The sequence below is a fragment of the Mobula hypostoma genome, chromosome 14 (genome assembly GCF_963921235.1).
Source record: "Mobula hypostoma chromosome 14, sMobHyp1.1, whole genome shotgun sequence".
Lineage (NCBI taxonomy): Eukaryota > Metazoa > Chordata > Chondrichthyes > Myliobatiformes > Myliobatidae > Mobula > Mobula hypostoma.
In genome coordinates, this window is record NC_086110.1 from 31432130 (window position 1) to 31456054 (window position 23925).

At 40.8% G+C, this 23925-nt stretch overlaps 1 protein-coding gene across 3 annotated transcripts in view; it reads right to left on the reverse strand.

Moving 5' to 3' along the window:
• Positions 1–23925, reverse strand: part of cylda (cylindromatosis (turban tumor syndrome), a) — an 83161-nt gene that overhangs the window by 50479 nt on the left and 8757 nt on the right. For 2 of the 3 annotated variants that reach the window (XM_063066886.1, XM_063066885.1), the window contains exons 3-5: positions 18625–18924; positions 10521–10620; positions 4758–4853 (exon numbers count right to left, since the gene is read on the reverse strand). In XM_063066886.1, coding sequence (XP_062922956.1) covers positions 4758–4853; positions 10521–10620; positions 18625–18924 — 496 coding nt within the window. The remainder of the gene's footprint in view (positions 1–4757; positions 4854–10520; positions 10621–18624; positions 18925–23925) is intronic. The other variant, XM_063066888.1, reaches the window with a different exon arrangement.

The following is a 23925-nucleotide window of genomic DNA, read 5'->3' on the forward strand; positions in this document are numbered from 1 at the left end:
GGACTAATTCCGCTAGACGGAGCAGAGTGGTGGTAGAGGGGAACTGATTAGGTCTGGAATCCAAAAAGAAGCGTAGAGCTTTGAGACCTTCCTGATGGGGGATGGAAGTATATAGGGACTAGACATCCATGGTGAAAATAAAGCGGTGGGGGCCAGGGAACTTAAAATCATCGAAAAGTTTAAGAGCGTGAGAAGTGTCACGAACATAGGTCGGAAGGGATTGAACAAGGGGTGATAAAACTGTGTCGAGGTATGCAGAAACGAGTTCGGTGGGGCAGGAGCAAGCTGAGACAATAGGTCGGCCAGGACAGGCAGGTTTGTGGATCTTGGGTAGGAGGTAGAAACGGGAAGTGCGGGGTGTGGGAACTATAAGGTTGGTAGCAGTGGATGGGAGATCCCCTGAGCGGATAAAGTCGGTGATGGTGCGGGAGACAATGTGTATAAAGTTTTAAAAATATACTAAAGCATTCATTATAACACAGGTGAACAAAACTAAGATAATTTTGCATCCATGATAAATATATAAAAGGTGAAAATTACTATATGCTCAGCAAACGTCATGCTAATACAACTAATCTAATATGCTAATTTATATGACTGCTGAGTATAGATCTATTAATTCTCTTTTTTTTAAAATAACAGATGCATTGATTAACTTACTATTCATATTCTTGCACCAGTAATCTTTTTCTGCTCCTGAATCCTGTTTTATTAGCTAGCCTGTAATGTCTGCAAATCTACCTGTCAAGGTTCATATATGGCACATAGATTTAAAAAAAGGACCAGAGGATTCTTATCACCATTGGATTGCATCCAGCAAGTGACCAATGCCATCAAAGCTAATATAAAGTTCGCATGAAAAAAAACAAGATTACTCTCAATGCACCAAACTCCATTCCTCGCAAATTCCCCATTCAATATACAAGCATATGAATTTGCAGTAGATTAACTCTTAAACCTACTCTACTAGTCCTGGCCGATCCCACTGTAACCTCAGCTCTGCACCCCATCTACCTGTATTACCTTTCACACACTTGCTTATCTAGATCATCCACCTTAGCCTTAAAAATATTCAAAGACCACTTTCATCACCCTTTGAGAAAATAGTTCAAAATCCCTACAACCCCCTGAAAAATAAAAATTTCACCTTGTGTCTTAAATTATTATTTTTATAACCATATAACAATTACAGCATGGAAACAGGCCATCTCGGCCCTTCTAGTCCGTGCCGAACTCCTACTCTTACCTAGTCCCACCAACCTGCACTCAGCCCATAACCCTTCATTCCTTTCCTGTCCATATAGCTATCCAATTTTACTTTAAATGACAACATTGAACCTGCCTCAACCACTTCTGCTGGAAGCTCATTCCACACAGCTACTACTCTGAGTGAAGAGGTTCCCCCTCATGTTACCCCTGAACTTTTGCCCTTTAACTCTCAACTCATGTCCTCTTATTTGAATCTCCCCCCCCCAATGGAAAAAGCCTATCCACGTCAACTCTATCTATCCCCCTCATAATGTTAAATACCTCTATCAAGTCCCCCCTCAACCTTCTATGCTCCAAAGAATAAAGACCCAACTTGTTCAACCTTTCTCTGCAACTTAGGAGATGAAACCCAGGTAACATTCTAGTAAATCTTCTGTTTCCGTGCTGTAATTGTTATATGGTTATAAAAATAATAATTTAAGACACACAAGGTGAAATTTTTATTTTTCAGGGGGTTGTAGAGATTTTGAACTATTTTCCTCAAAGGGTGACGAAAGCAGTCTTTGAATATTTTTAAGGCTAAGGTAGATGATCTAGGTAAGCAAGTGTGTGAAAGGTAATACAGGTAGATTTTTAAGTGACTCTCTATTCTAGATCTTCTCACACAAGGAAACATCCTCACCATATCCATCCTGTCAAAATCCCTTCAGATCTGAAGCATTCCTAGCAAGTCTCCTCTCACTTTTCTAAATTTCAGTGAAAACAAACCTAATCTAACCAACCCGTCCTCCAGAGACAATCCACACATTCCATGTGTTAGTCCAGCAGAACTTCTCTGAACTGCTTCATAGTCATAGTCATACTTTATTAATCCCGGGGGAAATTGGTTAATGTATTTATGTTAATGCTTAATGCTTCCAATGTATTTATATCTTTCCTTCAGCAAGGAGACCAGTAGCATACACAATGAAGGAAACTGGATCTCATTAATACTCTTTGCAATCAAAATCGAACTGCCTTACATTTTAGCTTTAGCTGATTTTCCTTCAGGAGAAATAATACCAATCGGTTAGTTACATTTTCACAGTAATCGCATCAAAGTAAAATACTATGCAACTTCAATAACCTAGCACACTCAGGACTTCATGGTGCTGTAATAGCGGATTTTCCAGTCAATGTGGTGTTATTCTCTATTAATACCAAACATTTTTAATTAGTTTTGTTCTAGATATTACACACTTATTTTGGAGTGGGGGCCCAGCGCTACACACCAAACTCCACGAGTTCTTTGTCTGCTGCTGGGAACAAGGTAAACTACCACAGGACCTCCGTGATGCAGTCATCATTGCCTTGTATAAGAACAAGGGGGAAAAGTCCGACTGCTCTAACTACTGGGGGATAATTCTTCTCTCTATCGCAGGAAAAATCCTCGCAAGAGTACTCCTGAACAGATTGGTGTCCATCATTGCAGAAGAACACCTCCCAGACAGCCAGTGTGGCTTCAGAGCCAACGGGAGCACCACCGACATGGTATTTGTTCTCAGGCAACTCCAAGAGAAATGTAGGGAACAGAACAAGGGATTGTTCGTGACATTTGTCAACCTTACCAAAGCATTTGACACTGCGAGCAGGGAAGGTCTGTGGCAAATCATGGAATGACTGGGATGCCCCCCCAAAGTTTCTCAGCATGGTCATCCAGCTACATGAAGATCAGCGTGGCCAAGTCAGGCACAACAACAACTTCTCAGACCCCTTCCCAATAGGCAATGGAGTAAAGCAAGGCTGTGTCCTCGCACCGACTCTCTTCACCATCTTCTTCAGCATGATGCTCGAAACGGCCACAGAAGACCTTGATGACGAGGACGGTGTCTACATCCAATACCGCACTGATGGCAGCCTGTTCAACCTGAGGCGACTACAATCCCACACCAAGACATTGGAGCACCTCTTCCGAGAGCTACTCTTCGCCGATGATGCTGCCCTTGTTGCCCACACAGAGTGTATACCTTGCAGCGTATAACTTCCTGCTTCGCAGAGGCTGCCAAGCTCTTCAGACTGGAAGTCAACTTGAAGACGACAGAAGTTCTCCATCAGCCCGCACCTCAGGAAGATTACCACCCTCCCTGTGTCACTGTCTGTGAGGTAGACCTGAAGACAGTCCACCAGTTCAGCTACCCGGGGTGCACCATCTCATCAGATGCCAAGATCGACAAAGAGATTGACAACAGACTGGCAAAGGCAAACAGCGCGTTCAGCAGGCTGTACAAAAGAGTCTGGAACAACAAGCATTTGAAGAAAGGCACAAAGATCAGTGTGTACAGAGCCGTTGTACTGACCACCCTCCTGTACGGCTCTGAGTCCTGGGTCACCTACCGTCACCACCTATGACTCCTTGAGCGTTTCCTCCAGCACCGCCTCCGCACCATCCTCAACATCCACTGGAGTGACTTCGTCACCAACATTGAAGTCCTCGAACAGGCGGAGGTCACCAGCATCGAGGCCATGCTGTTGAAGACGCAGCTGCACTGGGCAGGGCATGTCTCCACGATGAAGGATCATACCTGCCCAAGATTGTGCTGTACGGTGAACTCTCCACTGGCCACGGTGACAGAGGGGCACTGAAGAAGAGGTAAAAGGACTCTCTGAAGAAATCCCTTGCTGTCTGTCACATTGACCATTGCCAGTGGTCTAATCTGGCCTCCGATCGCGAGGCCTCGCGACACACCATTCACCAGTCTGTCTCCTACTTCAAGAACGCACACAAGGTTGGCATTGAGGACAAAAGGAGAAGGAGGAAGAACCATGACACAGCAGCACCAAACCCAGAACTGAATTTCCCTTGCAGCCGCTGTGGCTCGACCTGCCTGTCCCGTATTGGCCTCGTCAGCCACCAACGAGCCTGCAGTAGACGTGGGCAGCCCCTTTCCTAAATCTTCATTTGCCAAGCCAAGCTATGAATGAATGAAGTGGATTTTCCAGTCAATGTGATGTTATTCCCTATTAATACCAAACATTTTTAATTAGTTTTGTTCTGGATATTACACTTATTTTAGAGTGAACCTACTAATTTTAAAGAGTACATGCCCAGCAAATCAAATGCTACATGAATTATTGCTGAACCATCAAGACTTCCAGAATTGGGCAGTGGATTATTACAGTTCTAAAATAATATTAATTTTTGCTTGAGTACCAACTATCCTAAAATCAAGACCCAGAAAGGTACAGTCATAGATATTCAGACTTAAGAGCCTTTTCATCCATCATGTTCAGGCCAGATCAAAAGCAGCTGATTAAATCAGCCAAACCTGCAGCACTGCATGTTCTAGCACATGCAGTCCAATACATGTGATGGTGGGTTTTAAGGAAGTTTCAAATCTCTATTACAGTACATGGGAAAAAAAAACTTCCCTCTACATTTACTAATTACCTACAATATATGCCATTGAGTTTAAAGGAAAATAAGTCCTTCCCGTCTGCTACTTCCTTTCAACAAAATCCCTTTTTTAAGGAGAATCATAGTGTGGAATAGAACAGAAAACTATTCCTACCTTTATTCTTTGATCTGTTATTTATATTTGAAGAGATTTTTTCATTACATGCACATGAGTCAAAGCTTTGTTTCAGTGGTCTTGAGTCTGAGGTATCTGCAAAATTGCAGAGAACAGCAAGCACTTTCAATGCAGGCTCTTTTTTTTAATTATTTCAAAATACTTGCAGTTGCATATTTACTTTCCCTGCTGCAAGCTTAGGTCATAGCAGAAACTCAGCTCTCTCCTCTAACAGAAATAACATGCTTGCATAATACTGACCTACAACTTAAATCACCAAATTCTGCATAGAAATAATGAATACACATTTAAAAATTCCTGCTACAAGTGCACAATACAATGTTGTAAGAGGATATTTCTGACCTTACTTTGTACAATTTGTATTCCAAGGTTTAATATAATGCATTTTATTGTCCTACAACATCTCAGGAAGTAAATTTCCAGAATTGACCCACAGGACCCAGGCCTAGAGTAATTTCCCAACTCAACTACAAGCAGGACTGGAAGATTTTACATTGACTGCGAGTATATTGGGTGGTGGAAGATAAGAGGGAAAAAAAACAGTAAGATATCCTGTGGCCATTTATGAAATTAAGTATTTTTAGAAAACATTTTATTTCCAGGCCAAAAAGAAAAACGATTGATCCTGGCACACATCCATCTCAACATCATATATTCCCTGAACTTCAATGATGACTATTGGAACAAAACAAGAGTGTAATGGTTTCTAAGAGTCTACTGTGGTGATATTCTTTCCTATTGTTGCTACATCAGCCAATACTGAAATAGATTGCAAATTATCTGGAAATTTGATAATTTGCTATTAAAACAATTTCTCTGGTTAAGTGCAGGAATTAATTTTTTTTTCCAAAATGGTGTAATTTCATTAAACTTCATGCAGTGCATTGTTTTCAATGACGTACAGTTATTTTGATGAAGTCAAATTGCAAAAGAAATTTTTCAGAGAATTTCAGCAATTCAGTTGGCTAATTACATGTGACAGTGGCAGCCTTGAAAGTGAAAACTGAATAATTTGATAGGACAGTTTGAGGCTTCTTCATAGACCAGTGGCAGCTGTCATGAACTGACCTGTTTGCTTTTAGCACCTTCTAAATTTAATCAAGAGGTACCACAAGCAGACAATTATTAATTTAAGGCATAATAGCTTTCACCAAAATCACAAAATTTGACTCCAATGGATAAATGCATCAGAAGTAAAAGACTTAATAATAAGTGCACATGTGCCGGTCGTGCATGCAGCCTGGTACAGCCGTTCCGATCTATTCTTACTTTCTTCTTCTTACTTTTCAATTTACGTTATTTTTTGTATTTTTTTTCACACAGTAACACATCGAAGCTGCACCCTCTCTAATATGCTGGTAGAGAGAGTTTTATTTGGGTGTTCTTTAGCGCTGGAAATGGCTACATCCCGACACACGGGACAGAAGCAAGGTCACATTGTGTATTTCACAGAACAGCAAAGACTGGCAGGCTTAGCGAACGGAGCGGTGGACACCCCTGCTGAAATCCAGAGGAAAACACACAGAGGGGGATCACAAAGCCGAGGAAAGAGGACCGGGTTGAGACAACAGAGACTTTTGGAGAAGAGGAGTTCGGTGGGTAATACCGTTCCGACTGACCGGAAGTGCACTGAAAGCGGTAAGAGTAAAGGAGTTCGGTGCTTACTGTTCTGGCTAACAATGCATGGTGCAATCCAGGGTATATTACGATCGAGGAACGTGTTTGCAGACTGGATATTGAACTTTTTACTGTTGGACTTCGGCCACATTCCACTGTGATACAACACTTGGCGGCAAGGGAGGTCATTTCTGCCTGTGGCCATCGAACATGCAGCTCCTCCCGTGGAAGGTCAGACACCCTGAGCCAATAGACTGGTCCTGGACTTATTTTCCATCTGGCATAGTTTGCATTTTGGTGTTTAATTGTTGGGGTTTTTTGGATTGCTATATTTACGCTCTATTCTTGGTTGGTGCAGCTGCAACAAAACCAAATTTCCCTCGGGATTAATAAAGTATATCTATCTATCTATCTAAATACTTTACAGTGTGCGTTAGGATGAAAGCTATCATTCATATTGGCAGACTTTTAGTAATAATCTAGAAATCATAGTTCATCTATATGTTGTATGTTGTCCATAATATAGCATGGCCTCTCTGTTTATATTGTTTGGCTTAAATGGCATTATCAACAGAAACACTATTTCACTGTCAATCAAATTACATTTTGAGCAATGTTACAATCCTAACAAAATGACTAGGTTAGTCTTTTCAAGACTTTTCCACTAGTCACTTTGGTCAATTTGTGTCATTAGGTCTAACTACTTCTCCATATTCTATATCCCTTAACATCCATTCTATGAATCTCCATTCCTATTAACCACATGGACAATTACAGATTTACTGCACCCGCATGCTGATATCACCTCCAAAATGCTTATCTTTGTATAGATTTGCCCCCTTATAAAACACTTCCATCAGAGAAAGCAATTTCTCTTTACCTTCCAAATAATTTTATCATTTAAAATCTTTCTCAGTCCTTATTATTAGGGTCAAAAGGGAAATCAACATGTTTTTTTAAAACTTTTTTTCCTGTATTTAGTTTTTTCTTTGGGGAAGCTACATACATGAAAGACTCTCTACCTTCGGATATCAATCACATCATCCACTAAGCACATTGGTTACAAATATTGTATTGACTAAATGCAGGGTTAAAGGGTTGGAGGTCTATGACATCACAAAGAACATTACGATGCATAGTACTACTTCAGCAACAGCAATGTTAAACAATTGCATTCTGCTCTAAACCCATATGTATACTACATGGAAACACTATATTAATGGTTTCAAAAATATACATGTCAATAATCAAATAAAAGTAAAATATCAAGAACAAAAAAAAACAGATGAAAGAACAAAGGAGGTTGAGCATCAGGAATAATGCAGGGTTTTGATCCAAAATATCAACTATCATGCTGCCTCCACAGATGTCGCTCAACAGGCTGAGTTCCTCCAGCAGCTTGTTTTTTGCTCCAAACTACACATCTTGAGTCAAATGTTTTGGGTACCTGCCACAAGCTTCTCACAGTAAGTTGCTGGAATTTTGTTCCATTCCTCCAGACAGAACTGGTGTAACTGAGTCAGGTTTGTAGGCCTCCTTGCTCGCACACACTTTTTCAGTTCTGCCCACAAATTTTCCTATCGGATTGAGATCAGGGCTTTGTGATGGCCACTCCAAAACCTTGACTTTGTTGTCCTTAAGCAATTTTGCCACAACTTTGGAGGTATGCTTGGGGGCATTGTCCATTTGGAAGACCCATTTGTGACTGAGTTTTAACTTTCTGGCTGATGTCTTGAGATATTGCTTCAATATATCCACATAATTTTCCTTCCTCATGATGCCATCTATTTTGTGAAGTGCACCAGTCCCTCCGGCAGCAAAGCACCCCCACAACATGATGCTGCCACCCCCATGCTTCACGGTTGAGATGGTGTTCTTCGGCTTGCAAGCTTCACCCTTTTTCCTCCAAACATAACGATGGTCATTATGGCCAAACAGTTCAATTTTTGTTTCATCAGACCAGAGGACATCTCTCTAAAAAGGAAGATCTTTGTCCCCATGTGCACTTGCAAACTGTAGTCTGGCTTTTTTATGGCGGTTTTGGAGCAGTGGCTTCTTCCATGTTGAGCAGCCTTTCAGGTTATGTCGATGTAGGACTCGTTTTACTGTGGATATAGATACTTGTCCACCTGTTTCCTCCAGCATCTTCACAAGGTCCTTTGCTGTTGTTCTGGGATTGATTTGCACTTTTCGCGCCAAAGTACGTTCATCTCTAGGAGACAGAATGTGTCTCCTTCCTGAGCGGTATGACGGCTGCGTGGTCCCATGGTGTTTATACTTGAGTACTATTGTTTGTACAGATAAACATGGCACCTTCAGGCATTTGGAAATTGCTCCCAATGATGAACCAGACTTGACATCATTTTCTGACCTCAATCCGATAGAAAATTTGTGGTCAGAACTGAAAAAGCATGTGCAAGCAAGGAGGCCTATAAAACTACCTCAGTTACACCAGTTCTGTCTGGAGGAATGGAACAAAATTCCAGCAACTTACTGTGAGAAGCTTGTGGAAGGCTACCCAAAACATTTGACCCAAGTTAAACAATTTAAGGGCAATGCTACCAAATACTAAAATAGTGTATGTAAACTTCTGAAAGTGATGAAAGAAATAAAAGCTGAAATAAATCATTCTCTCTACTATTATTCTGACATTTCACATTCTTAAAATAAAGTAGTGATCCTAACTGACACAAGATAGGGAAAGTTTTCTAGGATTAAATGTCAGGAATTGTGAAAAACTGAGTTTAAATGTATTTGGCTAGGGTGTACGTAAACTTCTGGCTTTAACTGTAACTTCCTGAATCACTGCAGCCTCTCTGGTGGAAGTAATTCCCACAATCTTGGTGGGTAGGAACTTCCAGAATTTATAACCAGTCATGAAGTAGGAACAGTTCCAAGTCAGAGTGCCATTCAACTTGTATCTGCTACCCTTACCAATCTTAGTGGCAATTAGGTGGTGTCATTGGAAAAGTGAAGATGAGTACCTGCAGTGCGTTCTATACCCACTGCCTGCATGACATGCTCTGTATTCTATCGATCGAGGGACTGTTAGATTAGATTTGGATACAGAATTGTTAATTTTCTGGCAGCTTAACCTTCCTATGCTTGCTTGTAATTTTAAAATAATCACCGAAAAGGTTCATGTAAGAATTCAGTGGATTTTCCAGTAATTACTGTAGAGTTGCTTCTGTATTTTTCTGGATACTTCTTAGTTTTCAGTAGCAGGTATCACACTGCTTGAATTTGGCTATTTTATAGGTGAATTGTTATCACTGAAATTTTTGTTATCTCTAGTCTGAGACTACCACGACCACGCTTTTCTTTTTTTCTTTGCTCTCTCTGATCTTGTAACACTTAAGACTGATAACAACAAATTTTGTGCCGCATTCTTGACTTCCAAAGAACCTTTGCACCGCCAAAGCATCAGGATAAAACAGGATAGAATGTTTAAGTTGGTGGGTGGGGTGCTATTCCAGTAAGTGACACTCTATTCTCTAACATTTTTGTTGCATCTAGTGCTAACACACCACAGCAACTTTCCAATAGCTGTAAACATATGTGGCAAATAAAGTTGATCCTTGATCTTTGAATTGCCTTGCCTTGGATAACATTGAGCCTCTAGTGCTTTGCTGGGGCTCACCACTCCAGGCAAGTGGAGCATATTCCATCAATGGCTTTTGCCTTGTACCCATCATATTTAGATCCAAACTCATGGAATGTTAAAGGAATGTTAAAGTTTTCGATTCAGTCTTCAATTGATATTAATAACTGCTATTGAGTCCAGGATGAACAGTGTTCCAAACTGTGAAATGATTTTATGGAGAAAAAACGTTTAGAACCCCCTTGAGGAACAAAAAAAGTGAAGAAAAACGTGGATATTGTATAAAGTTATAAATTTATGTCACATTATTCTTTAAATACTTCAGGGCAGCAAAATACAGAAAAGTACTCCATTCCGGTCAAAGTTACACAGCACAGAAACCAGCCCTTCATCCCAACTCATCCACATTGACCAAGCTGCCTACCTGAGCTAGTCACATTTGCCTGCATTTGCCCAAATTCTGCTGAACATTTCCTATCCATACACCTGTTTGAAAAATTCATTTTAAATCTGAGGTTGTATACCTGGTGTGACATCTTCAATCCAAAGAAGAGCCATGCCTTGTGAATGTCTGCATAGCACTTTTCCATTCCACGTGCCATCCCAATCACTGAAGCCTTTGTCCTGGAAACACAAGTTTTAATTTTAAAAAGTTATTATCATTAGTATCATTGTTCTGATCATATAATAAACAATGCATTCTGGCTTTGAATGAGTAATACCCAAGGAAATTACCTGTGCGGTTTCCAGGTCCTTTAAAATAGAACCGCTGTACCCTGCCACACATGTTCTAAAAGGCAACTAAGGAGGGTTGGGCATAGGGTTAGCAGTCCTATCCTGTAAAAATAATTATTGCTACAGAAACATCAGCAGCATCAAAACCAAGCCCGCCAGTCTTGGGAGAGGTAGGGCCTCTTTTGGAGAGCTGTATGACGTGGAGAAGTGAAAGCCGAAAGGAAGCTCCTTTAACGAAAAACCTATTGTCAACCAAGAAGACCTCCAGAATTGGCATCTGGAACGTGAGGACCATGTATGAAGCTGGGAAGAACCCTACAAGTGGCAAAAGAATTTCAGAACAATAAATTAGATATTTTGGGACTCTGTGAAACTAGATAGACAAATTCAGGACAAGTACAACTCATCACTTCAGGGGAAACTATCATCTATTCAGGACACATGGAAGAGAACGCACCACACACTGAGGGAGTAGGATTAATGTTATCAATACAAACAAAGGGATCACTTTTGGCTTGGGAAACATCAGGACCCAGCATCATGTCTGCATCCTACCGCACCAGTAATAGGAGAGTAAAGTTAATCACTGTGTTAGCCTATGCCCCTACAAATGACAAGGATACCACTGTCAAGGAAGATTTCTATAACAGACTGCAAGTACTCCTGGAGAAGCTGAAAAGAAGAGACATCACCATCCTCATGGGAGATTTTAATGCTAAAATTGGAAATGACAACACAGGTTTTGAAGAAATAATGGGGCAGCATGGACTTGGAGACAAAAATGAAAATGGAGAGCTATTTGTAGACTTCCGTCATTCAACAAAATGGTAACTAGTGGCAGCATATTCCCTCACAAGCGGATCCACAAGGATCTTGATTTCACCAGATCATCGAACAGGAAGCCAGATTGACCATATCTGTATTAGTAAGAAGCTCAGACGATTCATGCAGGATGTCAGAGTCCTTAGAGGTGCAGACGTGGCATCAGATCATCATCTTGTTATTGGTAAGCTTCAGCTCAACCTTAAAAGGAACTATGCTGCAACAAGCAAAATGAAAAGCTATGCAACACAATTTCTGAAGGACCAGGGGAAAAGACAACAATTCAACTTAGTATTGCAGAACAGATTTCAAGCCTTGGAGAATCTAAATGAAGAATCAAGTGTTGAGAGGGTCTGGGAACAAGCCAAAGGTGTCTGGACCAGAAGTTCTAGGTAAGAAAGACTGCCAACACAAACCATGGATTTCTGCTGAAACACTCAGAAAAATAGAGCAAAGAAAAGCAAAAAAGGATGCACTTAAAAGCAAAACAAGAGCATCAAAGACTGTTGCACAGAAAAACTATGCAGAAGCAAATAAGAAAGTGAAAGCAAGCATCAGAATGGACAAAATAAACTATATTGAAGACCTAGCAAAAGAAGTAGAGCAGGAAGCATCAAAAGGGAACATGAAGGGACTGTACGACACAACCAAGAAACTCTCTGGCAAATTTCAACCAGTGGAAAGACCAATTAAGGATAAAGAAGGACAAGTTCTGACAGGAGTTGAGGACCAGACCAAAAGATGGGCCGAACACTGAACAGCTTCTAAACAGACCATCATCACCAGAACTACCTGTCATCCCACAAGCAGAGAACAACCTAGAGATAGACTGTGGCACTCCTACCAAAGAGGAGATCAGAATGGCAATGAAGCTCCTAAAGGATGGTAAAGCTGCAGGACCTGATGGTATACCTCCAGAGGCACTGAAGAGCAGAATAGACATATCTATTGAAATGATGCACATCACAAAAAAGGTCTGGGAAGCAGAAGTACCCAAGGACTGGAGAACAGGACATCTAGTTAAAATCCCTAAGAAAGGAGATCTCCAGGAATGCAAAAACTACAGAGGGATAATGTTGCTTTCAGTGCCAGGGAAAGTTCTGAGCAGAATCATTTTAGAGAGATTGAAAAATGCAGTGGATGAGAAGCTTAGAGATGAACAAGCAGGATTTCAACAAAACTGTCCTGCACTGATCAGATTACACTCTTGGGATTATCATTGAACAGTCGCTGGAATGGAACACATCACTATACATTAATTTTGTAGATTATGAAAAAGCATTTGACAGCCTGGGCAGGGAGACATTGTGGAAACTAATGAGGCATTTTGGGATTCCAGAGAAGTTAACTAACTTGGTAAAGAAGATCTATGAAGATATGGAATGCACAGCAATCCATATAGGTCAGTTGTCAGATACTTTCAAAGTGAACACTGGGGTACGACAGGGATGCTTACTGTCCCGTTTTGTCTTCCTGCTAGTGGTGGACTGGATTATGAAGCAAACAACAGATGGCAAGAAGAATGGAATACAGTGAACATTGTTCAGACAGCTAGATGATCTTGACTTTGCTGATGATTTGGCACTATTGTCACACAGCCATGCCCAGATGCAAGAGAAAACAGATCTTCTCGACTCCATATCACAGAAGACAGGCCTACACATCCATGTATCACATCCACTGAGCACTGGATTCCCACAAGGCTGTGTGCTTAGCCTACTGCTGTTTACACTGCTAACACATGACTGTGCAGCCAGATTCAAGGAGAACCTGATCATTAGATTTGCAGATGATACCACAGTGGTGGGGCTCATCAGCAAAAATGATGAAACTATGTACAGGGAGGAGGTCAAACATCTACAGAGCTGGTGCAGGGATAACAACTTGATGCTTAATGTCACCAAAACCAAGCAGATGATCGTCGATTTCAGACGGTCTCAGCCTGAGCACACACCCCTCAGCATCAGCAGCTCCACAGTGGAGAGAGTGGAAAACATCAAGTTCCTTGGGGTGCAGATCTCGGACAATCTCACCTGGTCCAGGATCACCAGTGGGATTGTGAAACGGGCCCAGCAGAGATTGCACTTTCTGAGGAAGCTTAAACAAGCATCACTCCCCACTAACATCTTAACTACATTCCACAAAGGCGTGGTTGAGAGTGTGCTGACCTTTTGCATCACAACCTGGTACTCCAGCTGCAGTGCTGTCGACAAAAAAGCCTTGCAGAGGGTGGTTAGGGGAGCAGAGAAGGTTATTGGGGTCTCCCTACTTTCTGTTTTTCCAAGACCTCTTTCAGAGTCGATGCCTCCAGAAGACAGGGTACATCATTCAAGACCCCTCACACCCTCTCCATGAACTGTTTGTTCTTCTGCCATCAGGCAAACGTTACAGGAGCATCAAAACTAAAACCACAAGGCTACTAAACAGCTTCCTCCCACAGGTAGTCAGACTGCTAGATAGCTGCTCCACCTGACTCTGCTTTGGACACCTTTAACTTGCACTGGACACTTATAACTGATTTTAACTGACATGTGGCTGTTGTGTTTTACTATTTATTGTTATGTTTATTATTTAGTCTTGCGTTTGTTATGTTATGATTGCACTGCTCCTGAGAAATGCTGTCTCATTCTGCCCTGCAGAGCTGATGTATGGTTAGAATGACAATAAAGTTTTTTGAATCTTGAATCTTGAATCTTTGATGTAGGGAAAACAAAATTACTAAAAGTAAATGCAGGAAACAACATAGTTATCCTGAGAAATGCTCCTCTAGAAGTTGAGTCATTTGTCTATCTGGGAAGCATTGTCAACAAGAAAGGAGGTACAGATGAGGATGTAAAGACCAGGATCCAAAAAGCCAGAGGAGCCTTCATAATACTACATCCAGTTTGGACGGCAAAAGAACTAAGGTTAAGAACCAAATTGAGAATCTTCAACTCAAATATCTAATCTGTCATCCTATATGGTTCTGAAACTTGGAGACTGACATCAGAAGTAATCAGAAACATCCAGACCTTCAACAAATGCTTGCGTCAGATTTTGGGGCTAACATGGCCAGATTATGTGAACAATACAGAATTATGGCAAAGGACCAACCAGACACCAAATGAGGCAGAGATCAAGAGAAGGAAGTGGTGCTGGATAGGACACACGTTGACAAAGCCTCCGAATAATATCACCAGACAAGCTCTCACATGGAATCCTCAGGGCAAGTGAAATGGAGGTAGGCCCAAGTGCACATGGAGGACGGAAGTGTTAACTGACACCAGGAGAGTGGGAATGACATGGTCACAGCTGGACAGATATGCACAAGACAGGTTGATCTGGTAAGAGGTTGCTGTGGCCTATGCTCACTTGTGAGTTGAAAGGCAGAAGAAGAAGAAGAGTCCCAAGGAAGTTACATATATTAAATGTTTTTACTCCCACGACAAAACTTCTTTTTCCATAGTTCCCCCAGCTCTTCACAGTAGTAGTTCTTCCTTTTTGGGCTGGGCATTTCAAAGCGATGATGGTTATGCTCTGAATGAGTACCTTAGGTTCAGTATTAGATGCAGTAAACAATCAGTGGCCACTTTATTAGGTTCACCTGTACACCTGCTTGTTAATGCAAATATCTAAACAACCAATCATGCAGCAGCAACTCAGTATATATAAGCAAGCAGACAGAAGGATTAAGAGGTACAAGTGACTTTGACGGTGGAATGATCGTTGGTGCCAGGCGGAGTGGTTTGAGGATCACAAATCGCTGATCTCCTAAGACTTTCGCACGCACAATAATCTCTAGAGTTTACAGAGAATAGTTTGAAAAAACAAAAAGAAGAGTATGCAGCAGTTCTGTGGGTGAAAATACCTTGTTAATAAGAGAGGTCAGAGGCGAATAGCTAGACTGGTTCAAGTTGACAAGGCAGCAGCAGTAACTCAAATAACCACGTGTTACAGCAGTGGTGTGCAGAAGAGCAGTTCTGAATACACATGTTGAACCTTGATGTGGGTGGGTTACAGCAGAAGACCATGAACACACAGTCAGTGGCCACTTTATTAGGTACAGGAAGTTGCTAATAAAGTGGCCACGGAGTGTAATTTCTAGCTTTCATAAATGTCAATATACAGCTTTCAAATTTTATGATGACATCAGACTACAAGGGCACAGAATTCAGAACATAAAAATCAGAGAACAAGTTGTGCTAGTTGTGAAAGGACAATGGAAGGTAAGATTTAAGCTTATTTGGTTCTATAAAGTGTGAAGAGAGTAAAGAAAAGATAGGAATATGCACAATAAAAATTGCTCTGAAATAGAAAATATTCAAGAAGTGTCTGGAATTCGCACTGCACTCAATAAAGTTATTAAGAAAATGAAGAGTAACAAGGCCAAAGGAACATTTAGTTACACTGGTATAACCATACAGTACAAGTCAGATGAGGTAATTTTCAAACAAGAGAAAATCTGCAGATGTTGCAAAATCATGGAAATGCATGAGATAATATTCAAACTGTCGTGCACGAGTTTGCTGCATCCTACCAACAACATCGAGGTTGATCAGTCAAGGAGGACAACTTTAGTCAAAAGCCCATCAATAACATCACAGACTAAATGTTTAATCTAATAACTTCTTAATGTAATAGGATTTGTTGAGAACTTTTTTGGATAAATTAAGATAGGTCAAATTTTATTCGCATTAAAATACAACTTGGAAACAAAATATCCAACCGCATACCCTCTCAAAAGTAAAGGCATCCGTTAGTCTTGCGAGACCATGGATCTGCGCCTGGGAAGTCTTCACTCTCCAGGGCACAGGCCTGGGCAAGGTTGTATGGAAGACCAGCAGTTGCCCATGCTGCAGGTTTCCCCTCTCCATGACACCAATGTTGTCCAAGGGAAGGGCATTAGGACCCATACAGCTTGGCACCATACCCTCTCAATATATGTAATAAATGAAATTAAAACTAAACTCCAGTTTTGTAATCCAAGTTATAACTAACATTTAAGATATGTGTATTGAAACTTCCTTTAGCTCTAAATTGAATCACGGAGATGAATGTAAAATCAACTGACATCTTTCAGAAGATAACTGGTTGAATTTGTAGACACAAAAAAAGGAAACATGGGAAAAATCTACTGCAGAGACTAAATGGCTTCTCAGCAGCATAGGAAAGCAGATAGTACGAATATTGGCTAATACTCTGAGTCAACAGGATCCCTCTGGGAGAAGCCACCGCCATAATCCACATCTTGGAGTTAGTGCTTAACATGGAAACAATTCTTATTTGGGGGGGAAAGAAACTGATTCAAGCCTTTCCATTACTACTTTTTCCCCCTCAATCAAGGAGCATTGCATGCAACCTTCTTTAATATAAGCAACTTCTTAGCAAAAGTTTAAATACATGGTGGTGAGACTGGCTAGAAAATACAGATTCTCAGCCAACTGTTCTGAGTGAAATTATTAATAGTGCGTGGGTCAGTTCAATCCTGACCTCCACACCCACAAGTTACAACGTGAACAACAAGAACAAATTGGAATCCAGATACTGCCTCACCTGACCTATCACTCCAGCACTGGACTCAGCACCAAGGCCAGCATCAACAGAATATACTGAGTGGATTGGCTGCATGCAATCCAGGGATAGCAGGTATGTAGAATGCAAGGCATGTTTCCAACCTTGGTCAAAAAGAACAGGTAAAAGGTTGGAGGAACAACACCTTATATTCCGTCTGGGCAGCCTCCAACCTGATGGCATGAACATTCACTTCTCAAACTTCCACTAATGCCCCACCTCCCCCTCGTACCCCATCCGTTATTTATATACACACACATTCTTTTTCTCTTACTCTCCTTTTTCTCCCTCTGTCCCTCTCACTATACCCCTTGCCCATCCTCTGGGCTTCCCCCCACCTTGTCTTTCTCCCTGGGCCTCCTGTCCCATGATCCTCTCATAGCCCTTTTGCCAATCAACTGTCCAGCTCTTGGCTCCATCCCTCCCCCTCCTGTCTTCTATCATTTCGGATCTTCCCCTCCCACTTTCAAATCTCTTACTAGCTCTTCTTTCAGTTAGTCCTGACGAAGGGTCTCCGCTCGAAATGTCGACTGCACCTCTTCCTAGAGATGCTGCCTGGCCTGCTGCGTTCACCAGCAACTTTTATGTGTGTTGCTTGAAACTCCAGAATCTGCAGATTTCCTCGTGTTTGCGAGGTAAAAGGTTTGTTTTCTTCCTCTTTTTATTCCACTTAATATTTTTAATGACATTTCAACAGATTTTGTTTTAGAAAAGGTATTTTAAGTTCAGTTCTAAAGAAAAACGCTTATTTAAAAACAAGTCCTTTAGGACTGTTAATAAATGTCTCTGATCAAAAGACATTTAAAACAATATAAAGAGCAGTGGTGAGCTGGTCTCCAGTGTTATCTTGTCTTTAGGGCTACTAAAACATAGCTGCACTAATAGAGTAACTGGCAGGCCATAATTAAGCACAATGTAACCTGTCCTCTCTTCTTCCTAGGATTAATTTGCAAATTCCTTGGAGGCAACCAATCTAGAGGATCGAAGTACACATACAGGAGCCAGCATAAGCAATAGTGGCAAGTAGTTGTTTTAAACAAGTATCACATAAAAACTGTCTCACCATTGGGTGATGAGCTGAGACCTTTGAATAAGAATAAGACCATGAGATATAGGAGTAGGATCAGGCCATTTGGCCCATCAAGTTCACCCTGCCATTCAATCATGACTGATTTATTTTCCCTCTCAACCCCAATCTCCTGCTTTCATGTAACCTCTGACTCCTTTACTAATCAAGAACCTATCAATTGCTGCCTTAAACATACCAAATGCCATGGCCTCCACAGACATGTGTGCAATGAATTCCACAGATTCACACCCTCTGGCTAAAGAAATTCCCCCTCATCTTTGTTCTAAAGGGAGGCCCTGGTATTCTGAAGCTGTGCTCTCTGGTCCTACACTCTCCCACTACTGGAGACATCTTCACCACATCAGAAGACGGCTGATAATGGCTGATAAATATAATCAAAGGAGGTTCCACTCTGGAGACAAAATTCAGAATGCACTTATAAGAAATCTCACCATTTGGACACCTAAAAAATAGCCATAATCCTCTTTTCCAGGCAGTAGACCACAGAATACGACTGTACCAAACATTAGTTCATTTTCAATTGTTGCAGACACCCTTGAGTTAATTGGCAAAGCCGATTTCTCACTGTAGTAAAACCTTTCCACGATTGAAGCTTCATGTTCCATACCACCTTCCTCTTCAACAAGCTCCAGTTTGTCGAAAGGGACAAAAACTCCACAATCTTCATCACACTGAAACAATTGTTTATCTTTGTATGAACCATGTGTATAGCCATGACCCCTGCCTTCTTCCTGTTAAATCAGAGACAAACACATTGTTATTCACTGATTGACGCAACAATGGAAGAAACAACTGGTTACATATTTAAACTACAGTGATATTAAAGCAACACTGGGATATTTGCACAGAACACATGAATTACAAATTAAAAGAATGTCACAGTTGCATAGATGGATTAATGTAATAAAGTGTAACTGGGTGGTTGATGATCAGCATAGATTTGGTGGGCCGAAGGGCCTATTTCTGTGCTGCTTCTCCCTCTGATTCCATTTTAATTGGTTGTACACAGCCTACAACATATTAAAAAAAAATTGCTTGACCATCATGGTCACACTCTGAGGAGCATTACCTTCATATTTGGCTTACATACAAATTTGAGGTTACGTGCTGCATTTTAAATGAAAGTAAATATCCAGAGGATTAAAAGCAACCAACCAGCTCCTGGTGATATGTAGTAAAGCAAAATGAATGAGCCATGTCACCAAGCAGTGCGTCCCTTATCATTTTATGTCCTTATGTGTTTCATTTGTGGAATGCTCCCTTACTCTATATTTTCAGGTAATCATGTTCTTGTTTGAACCTAAGAGACATCTCTTAATGCATGATGCTTCGAAGTGTGATTCCACATCTACATGCAATCGCATTTGAACCTATGGGCATCAATGGCTCTAAAAATGTTTAAAAAAATTCAACCGGATCCAGAGAAGTTTTTTTTGGAGGAAATTATGTTAACATTATGTAACATAACTTAGGGAAATTACAAGATTCTTACTTTGATAGTATGAACTGAACAGAACAAATAAAACTACTATTTACCAGGAAGAGGATTCAAGTTCTGTTGAAAATTGTTGAAGTTATTAATCCTATATTAATCTCACACTGTATCCCTAAATTAAATATAGAACTTCAATGAAAACAAATAGAAACAGAAACAAAAGAGGTGAAACCATATCTAAACACCAAAGAGCCTACATAGCAAGGGTAACACTCATGATAGTTAATTGTGTTAAAACTTGATATAGAAAAAAATCCCCGGTTTCCAGTAAAGTCCACATTTAATTTACTACCTGTACCCATTTCACATACCTAGTCGAGATCTGCAGTGATGAAACATTTTGCATTATGCAAGCAAGATGGCAGAACTACCCTAAAAATTTGGGCCCTCAGAAACTGATACTAAAAACTTTATCTAAAATAGTGCAACAGTGCTTCATTTAGAAGGGAATCTTTTTCTTGCCATCAAACAACTGCAGAAGGAAAACAGAATCCATGCATTCCAATGAAGCCATGTATCAAAACTATGGAGAAGCAAAAGATAAACTATGAATAATCCAACACAGGGAAACAGGCAACAGAGAATTAACAAATAAATGGCTGACCATCTAGGACTGAGGCAAAGATTTGTAGAAGTAAACAATTACAGCAGATTCTGATGTAATGGGGACTGGGCATACACAAGGCCAACACAATTTAAAACAAATAATAAGTAACGGAATTTTAAGGCTATTAAGCATAAGAAACTCTTATAGATTTGTGAATTATAAACTTAGCAAGGTTGGAAAGCTTTCACAAAAGAAGATTAGCATACTCTTAAAAACTATCTTCATGCAAGACCTTATGCACAATACTTCTACCCAATTTCATTCACCCACGCATTATTTTAGATGAAGTTTTAGTATCAGTCTTGGAAGAAATTCGAAGCCTGACAACTAAATTATATACTGTAAAAGGGCCAAATGCGATTGAAAAGTGTAATTCCACATGGTTGTTAAGATGTAACAAGAGGATTAGAGTTTATCAGAACGTTCCAAGACATCTACCTATAATATTGATTCAAGGTGTACTCTCTCAATAAGCATTTCGTATCTTGCTCTATAATAGCCCCAATTTCAGAATCTTAATGAACAAGCGGCTGTTTTCTGCTTCCTTGACTGATCCTATTAATTGATTGACTAGCTATGCTGGCCTCACCCTAGAGAGAGCTGTTTCTGTGATGAATGCTTCTGGTGTTACATGGGGATCACTAGTTGGGACCCTTGCCGTTTTTAATACTGTGGGTTCTGGTTAATTAGAGAAGCCATTTATTTGGCACAACTCAAAGGACAAAAATTAAATCAAGAAAATAGTCATGATTCCTTATGTTTACTTGGGACAATATGCCACTTAATCGGGGTAGGCAACTGTTGCCAAGTAGTTTCTAACTAGCGTCAGCCCTGTGCACTTCTTTGGCTTTAGACACTACACCATGTTTAGAGCAATCAGTTTTTAAAATAGCATCAGTCTTGTGTTCATGTTCAAAAACAATGACTTTTGTCACTCATAAGCAGGCAAGAATTAAGCAGTAAAACAATTCAGAGCTGTTTTGTTCATTGCAGTTTCAAGTATTCAGGCTTGGAGATGCCACAGATAACTGGAAGTGAAAATGAAACGATTTTACTACTTCAACAAGTTATGAGTTGCAAAGAATTTGAAGGTATTGACAATGATCTGGAATATTATAATGAAAATGAAGATTTGGAGGATGCAATCACCTAAGGCAGGGGTCCCCAACCTTTTTTGTACCGCAGACCCGTTTACTATTGACAATATTCTTGCGGACCGGCCGACCGGGGAAGGGGGTTGGTGTTCAAGTAGGGTTGCCAACTTGCTCACTCCCAAATGAGGGACAAAAGTAGCAGCCAAATATGGGACACTTGCGTTTACCCCGAGAAACACTACCATGACCATGAAGCCTTGCGCGGGCACCGGTGTGCACATGCGTGACGTGCGCATACATGTACGTACCGATTGTTTTTCTACAAATTGGTTTTGGCTTAACCTTCCCGATTCTGTTAAGTGAAACTACACTGTACATACATTATTTCTACTTTATATAGGCTGTGTATTTATATCATTCCTGCTTTTGCTACATGTTAGTGTTATTTTAGGTTTTATGTATTATTTAGTATGATTTGGTAGGTTATTTCAAGTTCAACAGTGCGTGACTGGGAATGAGGAAAGGTGCAGCTGACTCGTATTGTTTCATATCGCCAAATCATATCATTTCCTCGCAGCCCAGTAGCATATGGGTGGGGACCACTAATCTAAGGCAGTCCATTATCTGCACTAGGTGTCCGTGCTGATCTTGTTCACTTACAGTCAATCAAAAGAACACAGCAGATGAATTCATCAGTCATTAACTATTAGGAACTAACACACAATTGTTTAGTACTATATAGATATTGATAGTATTCTAAATGTTCTGTATTACATTTAAATACACAAATTGTTACTCAATTAAACAACAGTTAGAGTTTTTTTTATACCTTTTAACTATCTCATTGAAACTTCAGCTAACTGGGGCAGATGCTTAATTGGGCCAAAATGCACCAATCCTGAAATATCTCAATTAACTGGAATCCACTTTACAATATATGCAAATATTTCAGCTGTGGATGGAGAAGGCATTATCAGCAAGCTTGCAAAAAATTGGTGGAGCTGTTGAAAGTATGGAGGTTAGTCTTGACTTATGGGGAAAATATAGATGAGAATGTGGAAGGGGCTGGGAAATTGACAAAAATTTAATCCTGATAAATTTGAGGTAATTAATTTTGTGAGTACTAATGAGGCTAGGACATACACCACAAATGGTAACGTAGTAGGAGGTAGTCTGGAATAGTGTGCAAATGCAGTAGGAGATAGTCTGTCTTGGAAGAGACAGGTAGAAAATGTGGACAAGGCAGCATATGGGACACTAGCCCTCATTAGTAGGATCATTGAATACCCAAGCAGGGAGGTTATGTTCCAACTTTATAGAAAATGAATGGCACCAGAGAGAGGTGACGTTTTGTGTGCAGCTCTTAAGGGAATCATCAAATTGTGAAGCCACAGAGACTGTCGTAAGAAATATTGTTTAAAGCCATTTAAATGAATAAGCAATTCTTAGAACTGACAGACTCAGGGCTCCAGACCACGTAGGGAGCAAGTGAGCTCTCTATCATCACAGAGAATGTGGCTGCCGAGGACGACTCTAGGTAAAACTGAGGCACAGGACCAAAGGCTTCCCACCCCACCATCTGCCTAGCTAATGTACACAGTCTCTGGAAAATAACCACAGGAGGCCTTACAACAAGACTGCAGTACAAGAGGGACATCAGGAGCTGTTGTGCACTCTGCTTCACAGAGACATGGCTCAGCCCCAGCACTCCAGACACAATGCTGTAGCCAGAAGGCTTCAACAACCAACTTATGGACCAGACAGCAGCATCAGGAAAAGACAGAGAGGCAATGTTTGCTTCATTATTAATATATCATCGTGCACAGACATGGTGGTTCTGTCTCGGTTCTGTCTCAGTTCTGCTGCCCTGACCTGGAACAACTGGCAGTCAAGTGTCATCCATTCTATTTGCCCAGGAAGTTCCCCACCATCATCCTGGTGGTGGTGCACATTCCACCCCTGGCAAATGTCAGGCTGACACTGGAGGAGCTGAGCACTGTGATCATGAGACTGTGCAGCCTGACCCCTTCCCAATCAATGCAGGGGACTTCAATCAGGCCAGCTTGAGGAAGTTTCTGACATACTACCAACGTGTAACCTGCAGAACCGAAGCAGCCAACACACTCCATCACTGTTACACCACCTACTGTGCCATCCCCCAGCTACACTTCAACACGTCTAATCACCTGGCTGTACTTCTCCAAGCATACAGGCAAAGACTGATCACTGCAGTTCCAGTGGTGAGGAGCACGAAAATATGGTCAAGGGAGGCAAAGGCATTTATAGGTCTGTTTTGTATTGGTACAATGGGCCATGTTCAGAGATTTATTTTCAGATCTGAATAAAATACCATGGCTGTCAACTACTTCATCTTGGCCTGCATGGGTGAGTATGTAACTTTGAAAACATAATGATTCCCAAACCAGGAGCCCTAGATGAATTAGGAGATTCACAGTCTGCTGAGGGCTAGATCTATGGTACAGTATTTAAGAATTTTGATCAGAGTCTTACTGGAGATCAAGCTACAACCTACAGA